This window comes from Poecilia reticulata, unplaced genomic scaffold (genome assembly GCF_000633615.1).
Source record: "Poecilia reticulata strain Guanapo unplaced genomic scaffold, Guppy_female_1.0+MT scaffold_250, whole genome shotgun sequence".
NCBI lineage: Eukaryota > Metazoa > Chordata > Actinopteri > Cyprinodontiformes > Poeciliidae > Poecilia > Poecilia reticulata.
Window position 1 is genome coordinate 208,271 of NW_007615035.1, and position 9,833 is coordinate 218,103.

Consider the following 9,833-nt stretch of genomic DNA (forward strand, 5'->3'; position numbering starts at 1 on the left):
ATATGAGTGGTTTTACCGAGAAATCGATCAGAAGCGCCGTGAATATGGTCAGATCCGCCGGATCTACTTCTCTGGCTGCAATGCGCGCTCCCGACACAGGGGGAACAGATTTTCTCAGGGGAACAGAATTTCTCACAAGACCGGCGAGCTCATACTCAAACATAACCAATCCACATTAAAGTTCTGTGCGTGCGTCGTTAATGAGGATGCGTTGACTGATTGGACCGCAGTAATTAGCATGGGTGTTGGGACCTGGAAAGGTTTCCACTCAAGGGGGAGTGTCCCCTCCACCCCCCTCCAGAGAGACATCGAGGCCGTTCCACGCACCATTACTTATCACACATAAACCACCGAAGCGGTCCCATCCGAACCTCACGATGCCGCGTGAGTCATCTCTCTGAGGAAGACGTAATGTTTCGACGCCAGTGTGAAGCAGGAGGAAGGGTGTTGTAGACACCGAGCCTTGCAGCCTGGAGATGTGCGCTGCAGAGGGAGGCGTGCTAATGCCAGCAACTTTCTGTTTCCTGCGCGGTGTGGTTCTCGGATGCCGAGTCGATCATCCACTGCGATACGCATAAACTGTGTCCTCTTTCTCCTTCTCCTCCTCCGCTTCCTGCTCATTTTTTACTTTCACTTCCTGTCTTCCAGACACACACTTTTTCTGCATCAGAAAGCGGTTTCTGCTAAATAAAAATAACATATGAGGACCTCAGTCTCTGTGCTTGGAGTTGGGTTGGTGGAGAATGAACTTTCAATGTAAACTCTTGCAAACAGTGCCTCCACATGGCTAATGGCGGAATTGCATCTGTTTTTTGGCAGACGTTTCTGTGGTCTTTGTGGTTTTAACTTAATTTATTGAAACTGCTTGATTCGATAAAATTGAGAAACTGATCAAATTCAGAAAGACTTTATTGATTCCAAAGGGAAATTAAAAGTTATTGTGACTCATTTAATTAAAGAGTTATTGTACTGTAGCGGTCTGTATTGCACCGAATTTGAAGAAGCCTCTGACTGAAGACACTCTGTTTATGACAGTCTCATGAAGAGGACTGTGAGGGAGGTTTATAAGTTTCCTTAATTTTAAGTAAAATCCTTCTTTACTTCACTTTCCTAGTAAAGGTTGGTTGTTTGTATGATCAGAATCATCTAATCCTTACAGTCAAGAAACTCTAACTGGAATTTAATTTAAGGTTTTACATTTTCTGACTGTTTTCTTATAACATTCTCTAAATGTTGCATCCATCTCTCCATTTCTGGATCTGTCAGTCCGTCTGTTCATTTGTCCGTCTACTTATCCTTTCCTCCTGGTTCTCCTGTAGAAATCTCACCTTATTTATAAAATGTACTGAAAATGATGTTTGAATGAATGTCTTTCACGTCACTTTCAATGTTTTATGAAAATGAATTCTTATCTGTATCCCCCCTACCCCCTCCATCTTCCCTCTCTTTTTGTCACCAAACAGGAAGTTTTACTACATCACTCTGCTGAGGGACCCCGTGTCCCGCTACCTCAGCGAGTGGAGGCACGTGCAGCGGGGAGCCACGTGGAAAACCTCCCTGCACATGTGCGACGGCCGAACCCCGACGCCCGAGGAGCTGCCTTCCTGCTACGAAGGCTCCGACTGGTCGGGGTGCACGCTGCAGCAGTTCATGGACTGTCCGTACAACCTGGCCAACAACAGACAGGTACGCAGCAATTAGCTGACGTATAATGAAACAACACAAAAAAATAAAAATAAAAATAAAAACAAACACGGTACAGGCTAAGCTCCAGGAGGGTGGGAGTTGTTGCATGATTTATGACCTGCTAGCTTGCACCTGCAGCTGGTTTCACTTGAAGATGACGACACAGGAAATGAGTTTTCTCTGGAAAATTGGATTATGTGTTGAATATTCTTAAAAAAGGAAATTTGATCTTTAGTTTGACTTTTTTCTCCTCTTTCCTGAAAAAAAGACTGGTATAATGTATAAAACACACACTCTCACACACCTTGGCGTACTCAGACGTTTGCCCTCTAGCCATAAAAATAGCAAATTCACACCTTTCTTTTTTTTTTCCCTCGTGCCATTTCTGTCTCCCACCTCATTGTGTTGCCCAGCTTATCTCATCTGGACCTGAGGGGGGTTTATTAAGCCTCCTGTGACTTTCATCCGCACCGTACACAGGACGCATCCTGTTGAACCTGCAGGCTAAGGTGTACATGATGTTGTCAGCTGGACTTTTTCCTCATTTTCCTGTTTTGCAATATGCACTAAATGCGCTTGATTTTGCGATGAAGAGCGCTTTCTGAAGGAGTTGTACTAAAGATATTTCATAATAGTCAAGTGGGGGGGGGGAGCACACTTGGTGAAAAGTGGGGAATGTGTATTCAAACCCCCATTACTCTGACACCTAAATGAAATCCAATGCAAATCCAATCCAATGCTGTTTGGTGACCTGTGTCACCAAACAGGTGACACAGGTCACCTGTTTGACCTGTGTCAAACCTGTTTGACCTGTGTCAAACCTGTTTGACCTGTGTTTACAATAGTAAACCAACAGAAGCAAGACTACATAAGCTGTTCATCCACCTAAAATAACAGGCTGAGCAATGACTGTGTCTGAAAAAGGAGCTCCTGAAGATGAAACAACATTTTTACAAGATGCCCCTTTGGTAGTTTTGCTAAACTTGCTAGTGTAACTTCCAGTGTGGCTTTTGTATTTTCTTGGCCTTTCTGGGCTGCCGTACAATTTGGCAAACATGCAAAATATTATGTGAAAAATGTTTATTAAAAATATAATTTGTATTTTGCTCTGTCACAATAACAAATTTTGCTGGACGAGAAATTGTCCCAGAAGCTGTGATGAACTGTACTGTGTTTTGAGACCATTTTCAAGTTATGTAAAAATAATGGCATAATAATGCAGGCACACCCTGTTAAAACTCAATAAACTTTCATTCCTAATGAACGTTTAACACTGGAACAAGAAGATATTTTAAATATACAAACTGCATAAACAAAACAACCGAATCAACAAATAAAATGGATACTGAAGTGTTTGTAAACGATGTTTCCCTCCCAAAAAAAAAAAAAAGAGTGAAAGACACTAGAAAAACAATCATGCAAATGGAAATGGTCTAAAATGGTTTAATTTATCATGCAATTTAATGGGTTATTGTTTATTTGTATCACTCTGAACGCGTCCCTGTTGTGAAACAGAGAGGTGGGAGCATCATGCTGTGGGGATGCCTTTTTCCCAGTAGCGATGAGGATAGAACTGATGGAGTTAAGTAAATGTTTTTGTAACATGCTACCCCTGCCCACAGGTCCGCATGCTGGCCGACTTGAGCCTGGTCGGCTGCTACAACATGTCCACGGTTCCAGAGAAGAAGAGGGCCCAGCTTCTGCTAGAGTCGGCCAAGAAGAACCTGCGAGACATGGCCTTCTTCGGACTCACAGAGTACCAGAGGAAAACGCAGTTCCTCTTTGAACGAACCTTCAGGTTGCGCTTCATCAGGCCTTTCATGCAGTACAACAGCACCCGGGCTGCAGGGGTGGACCTGGACAACGCTACGGTCAGTGCCACCAACACATTGCCAATACCAACCGGCGTAAATACTCTCTCTGAACTGCTTTCTGCCACACTTTTATTTCCAAGGCAAGTCCAATTTATTTACCTCGTTTAATTACTGCGATTATAACAGCGCAGTCTGCATTTTGAGATTAAATCAGGTATTTCTTTCATTTGAGCTGCTCTTAAAGAAGAAAGTAAATATTCGCAGAAAAACATGAAAACATATCCTTGAAGAGGAGATGAATGCAGAATAAAAGTCTGAACGGGAAGACAGAAGGTAAACACTCCGGTCATGGATTGCTGTGAAACGGACTGAGATAACTTTAACTGTTTAAAAGACATCGGCTTCAAACCAGTTCTTCACACTTTGATTGGCCCAGTGTGGGCGTTCTTTAGCTCAATTTCTCTGCAAAAAAAAAAAAAAAAAAGAGCGAGAGAGAGAGAAAAAAACCCTACCTCCAGTACACTGCGGCGTGGTGATTTAAACATCAAACCGGGCTGCTCAGAGAGAATAAAATATGCATAGCTGCCAGACTCAAAAGGTGGACCGATGGTTTGCATAAAAAGGAGGGAAAAAAATCTCATTGTAATGGTTTGGAGTAGGGCATGTGGGGAGTCTGCATGTGGTATTTTTTTGTTAAAAAATTGTTTTTAAAATTAGCATTTCTATGAGATCTAATTTCAGAGACCATTGTGTGAAACAGACAGCTCTCAAATAAGTAGGCTGCAGATTAAAAAAAGACAATATTTCTCCTAAACTCTTTTGTGAAGCCATGAAAAGTTAACTCCTTACCCATCATGAGTTCAAAGTCCATGCGACTCCATGAGGCTGATTGAACCTTGTTTCTCGTTGATTTGATTGCCTCTCACTGATGGATGAAGACTTTGACTCCTTAAAGCCATCTGGGTTCGCATCAGCGTCCTTCACGCTGCAATCCAAAGCTCTAATTTCCAAACATGGACGCAACATGTCGCCTCCCTCTGTTTTCACACACATTGCTCGCAAATCACAATCTCGCAGCTGATCAGAGGTTTCAAAGGGATCCTCTTAATTAAACACATTTCTCCCTCTGTATTTGATTTTCGCACGGCTGATGGCACATTGCAGCAAAGCCAGCTGCATCGCACAAGCTAGCGTGATCGTGTTTCTGTTGTTTCTACATTGCCTGTACAAGCTCTTGGAGGTTCATCTTTCTCTAGAGGTCTTGGCTGCAATTATGGCCAGTTTCCACAATCACATTTCCTGAATTACAAACCAGGATACCTGAAATCACAGTGTTTCCTGTTAAAAGCGGCTCGTTTTTCACCACTTTCTCGCTAAATCCATTTCATCGGGTCGTTCTTGGGTCACTTTTACTTTTCAACTCGAACAATTCATGGGACTCTTTACAGAAATGATTGGCAAGATCAAATGTTCAATGTTTGGAGCCTGGAAACAACAGCTTTTCACTAATCCTTCAGAGGGCATCACCACTCTGCCTCTAATTGCCTTTCTGAGCACAGAGTTGGAGACTCAACACTGACACTGTAATCGTACTTACATTTACTCAAAAAAAGACTTGAGACTCGGGTCAAAAGAATTAAATTTCTCAAAGATTTCAGATCTTACGTGAACATGTTGGTCACAGACTTCACTGGGTCTTTGGGACTAAAGGCTCAAATCATAAACTTAAGACAATAAACTTGATTGTTGGCCTGGAGTTGTCCTTTTACATTGTAGGAAGTTGATTTGAACTTGAACTTAGGACTAGTTGCTTAGTCATAATTGGGACTGTAGGCATGACTTGAACTTGCCCCTCAGTCTTGATGCCTGACTTAAACTTAGCATTATAAGACTTGAGACCTTGTCCCGTAAACACAACAGAAATGGAGCAAAATTACCTGAACCTTGACTTGAACATCTGCCTCAATGATTCACACCTCACTTTGCCCTTTGAATGCCAATGGCTTGACCTGGTCTTGGGGAGAAAAAAAGACTTTGCTTGGTCTTGTCCCTCAAAGTCTTGGGTTCTTGCCAATCCAAGACTCGAAGACTTGACTTGAACACTTCAGACTTAGGAATAAAGACTTGAGTCTTAGCTTGAGCCTACCCTTCCAGGACTCAGGTTTTGCCCCTCAAAGACTCAACTTGGAAGTGCCCTAAATAGGCTGAATCCTTCATTCGGAGTTGGTACTAAAGATTTTAGATTCTGTTTAGACATTTCCCCCAAATACTCGATGAAAGAACTGAGATTTGTCTTGGACATGCCCCAAGGACTTTGGACAAGAAACATAGAAGTTGCCTTGGACTTTACTCTCAAAAAAGAAAATAAGACCTTAAGATTTGCTTTGAATAATATGACTTAACGTCTCTTCGTACCAGTCCATTATTTTTTAATACAAAGCAAGCCGAAATGTCAATTCCCAGCTTTCTGACAGAGCCACTTTTTTCACAAAAAACCTTGCTGAGATGGAAATGAGTTCATGGGACACACATGTATGACGTTGTGTTTCAGGGACAGACAGATGAAACATCTGCATGTGGAGTTTAATGTTTGATGTCATTTCTGTCAGTTTTGAGCTCAGTTAGCTAAGCTCTATGCTTTTATATACTCCAGCTTTTATTAATTTTTTATTCATTTGGAGAAGTCGTTTACACAGCTACCATTTATTTTTGTGGGGGGTTTTTGTATTAAATTCTACATTTTGTTTCTTGCTGTCTTGCTTGTGTTGTTGCTGCATACTTATTTTTTTTAAAGTAAAATGAAGGCAACATGCATTTTGCAGGTTGCTCTTTTTCTGGAAAAGTTCCCATCGTATAAATATGAAACGGACTAAACAAATAATAAAAAAACTAATTGTTCAAAATGTTCTGAACAGAGAACTGATATCTTTTAAATTAGGATTTGAAGCAGAAATTACTCTTTGTGTTTCTTACGTCTTTGTAAGTTCCAGAAAACTAAATTTTAAGATGTATATTTTGCACCTTTCTAGGACCAGTCAAGTGTGTTGGGTGTGTGTGTAAGAGACACATTTCAAAACATATAATTTTATTATATTTTAGTTTACATTATCTCTGCTGTAAAATGTAGAATAATATTACAAGACATGAACAGTAATGAATAATATAATAAACTAGTGATTAAATCGTCTTCTTTAGTTAATGTCTAATGTTTTTATCTCAAATGTGGTGCTGGAAAAACTTGAAAACTTACCTTGGAAATGCTTGAAAAGTGCTTGGATTTTACTTTTTTTGGGGGGACGGGGTATACAAACCCTGGTTTCGTCTTTTTTGCTGGATTTTCTCTTCCACCTTTTAAGGTCGTGTCTGTCTGTGATCAGGCGTTAAATGGCGACCTTGTCTCTCCTGCACAGGTGCAGCGCATAGAGGAGCTGAACGAGCTGGACATGGAGCTCTACGACTACGCCAAGGACCTGTTCCAGCAGCGCTACCAGTACACCCGGCAGCAGGAGCGGTGGCAGCAGCGCATCAAGAACCACATGCAACAGAGTCGCCAGGGCCTGAGCGTCGGCCTGTGGCCCTCCCGCGGCCAAGCTAGCTCACAATCAACACTGGAGGAGGGGGACAGGGAGAGGAGCGAGAGGGAGGAGCGGGAGGACGGAGAGGAAGGGGGGAGAACGGAGGAGGCAGGCGCCAGGCTTCCCACCGAGGACTACATGAACCAGATCATCAAACGCTGGTAGCAACAGAACGAGAACAAACGACAGACATGCATACATAATGTGAAAGTCATACTCACACACACACACACACACACTGAGAAAGAGAGAGAGAGGTGCATTTGCGGAAAGCGCCGCCTCCTTCAAAGACCACAACCAAACGCAGACTACCACAGATCTGGGCCGCAAGACTTGCAGTCTTGGGGCGGTTGCTATAGCAACCGGAGGCTGGTAGCTTGCATCGACTCTCATTATTGAGGTTCGCCCAGTTGTTATCGGCGCCTGCTTGCCCTTTCGCCACCCTGCCACATCTTCCTCGTTTCTTTGTCTCTGCCATCATCGTTACTTCCTGAGCGGAGGGAGAGCGGAACATTTTTAGAAGTTGCTGACAACGTCCCGGCTTCTCCTCTCCTGCGTCTCTCGCCCCCTCTGCGGCCCGGCGGAGGAAAGGGGAGCGGAGTGGAGCACGAGGAAAGGAAAATCAAGTCTGTGAGATTCAAGCAATCCTTTCCGGATGCTCCCGTATCAAGAGAAACTGGATATGCTCCGAACAAAGGATAAAAAGTATGACAGTGTTACAGACCGTATCAGGGAGCAGAAAAAAAAACAAAAAAAACTGCAGAAAGTTGTGTAATGAAAGCTCTGCGCTTGCATAAAGCACCCATTTCATCCATGAAGCATACATGTGTCCTGCAACAGTCGTCTTCTTGTTATTTTTAAGATGCTTTTATTTTTGTCTTGGTCCTTAAGCTTTGTTTAAAAGCAACATTGTAATAACACTGAGACCAACTTTGCTGCCTAAAGAAAATTCCTTTTCTTTTCTTTTTTTTTTATTGTTTTATATGTCAAAAAAAAAAGGGGTTGGATTGATGAATAATGGACCATAGCCATTACTGAAGCCTTTGCTTCTTTTAGGAAGGGTGTCGCCCATGTGTCTGATAAAGGTTCCCAAAGCTCCTGTCACTTTAACAAGTTCATTACTTTTGCCTTTTCTCTTTTTTTTTAATTTTTATTTATTTTTTTTATTTCACTTGTTGCATCTGAGTCCTGCAGAGAAAGGCAGCCAATTACAGAACCGAATCTCACATAGGTGTGAAGAAACCAGTAGCAGTGGGGCGGGGTGGCAGGGTAGGGGGGGAGGGGGGGGCAGCGAGTGAATGTGCTGTGGGTTATTGCCAGGAACCGTGCAGCGCGAGTGGCAAGCGCTTTGGAAGCCTTAACTCGGACAAAAATGCTTGAAATGGGAGCTGGAGAACTACCGGTCACCATGGCAATGTAAGCTCTTAATGTAGTGGGTGGCATTTTAGCTTCTCTTCCTCTTCTTCTTCTTCTTCTGCTGTCTTTTTTTTTTTTATGTCTTGACTGCGTTGTAAAAGCAGCCATCTCATGCAAGCCTCTATCCCACCTTCCTAAAGGGCAAACGTTGCCGTGGTGACCTGCAGCTCGTCAGCGCGAAGAACGGACGGGGTGAGGTAGCAGTGCCTCTATGTACTTGGATTATAGACAACATAATTATTGCCAGATATTAAGTCTGCATTGTACTACGGTAATTTCTTTGACTACTTGTGAGTTTGTGAGAGAGAGTGTGAGTGTGTGTGTGTGTGTGTGTGTGAGAGAGAGAGTGTGTAAATATAGTGTGTACAGGAAGCCAGATTGGTGTTTGCCTTTGTAAATAGTGAGAATGACCGACAGAGGATGTTTGTGAACGACTCGTTTCATGACCAATTACCTTGCCATTTCTATGTTTTTTTTTTGTTGACAGATCACACTCATACAAGTCCTTTTCTTGTCTCCTTTCCATGTTTTGGTCGGAACCCACAACTGTAGCTTTACACTATTTCTAATTGTACAGTAAAATGACCAATCTGCACTTTTTAATCCAGCTTTCCAACCTCAGCATATCCCCATTACTGTCAGTCCTTGCACCCCTCCATGTGCAGACCTTACTGTGAAAAAAAAAAAAAAAAAAAAATGCTTATATTTTTTTAAACCGTTTTGCAGCTGCTTGGTCGTATCTTCAAAGGTATTTCCGCAGTCCCACGGGGCCCGGCTTGTTTACCTGTGCAGATACATGTTTGCGTGAGGTTGAGTTTCCACAGACTATTGGGCTGGATGTTGACACGCGGCCGGCAGCTGGTTTGGCCCCAGGTGTGCGTTTTATTAATCTCTGCGGGAAGTAGATGCTTGAGATATCTTCAAAAAAATATTTAGAGACGCATCTTGTGTTATCCTCCCCCCACCGCCCCCCCTGCAAGGTTTGTGTTGGAAACCAATTTTAAGTGAATCTCAGACTTTAAGGCATGGAGGTGATGGCTGCAGTGCCTTGCTAAAGTAACTACAACTCTTGAACTAAAAACTTTTTAAGTTTTTGAGGGAGGACTTTATGTGATGGAGCAAGAAGAAGGAAAAGAGAAATGCATTAGCTGCAAAAGCAAATATCTTGGTACACTTGAGAAAAACAAACTTCCAAATGACAGGAGATTGTTTTAAGTCAAAAAATTAAATAAGTTGACAATTTCTTAACATTGAAGAAAAAGTGCTAGTTCCGCTGGCAGATTGTTTTTATTTATAGCAAGACATTTTTCCCATAAGTGAAATAATCTACCTGTGGAACTAG

The 9,833-nt window shown here is 42.4% G+C and overlaps 1 protein-coding gene across 1 annotated transcript in view; it reads left to right on the plus strand.

Moving 5' to 3' along the window:
• Window positions 1-9,619, plus strand: part of LOC103460498 (heparan-sulfate 6-O-sulfotransferase 1-A) — a 69,538-nt gene extending 59,919 nt beyond the window's left edge. The window contains exons 2-4 of the mRNA XM_008402692.2: window positions 1,464-1,686; window positions 3,309-3,557; window positions 6,911-9,619. Of these exons, the coding sequence (XP_008400914.1) occupies window positions 1,464-1,686; window positions 3,309-3,557; window positions 6,911-7,240 (802 nt within the window). The 3' untranslated portion in view covers window positions 7,241-9,619. The remainder of the gene's footprint in view (window positions 1-1,463; window positions 1,687-3,308; window positions 3,558-6,910) is intronic.
• The last annotated feature ends 214 nt before the right edge of the window (window positions 9,620-9,833 follow it).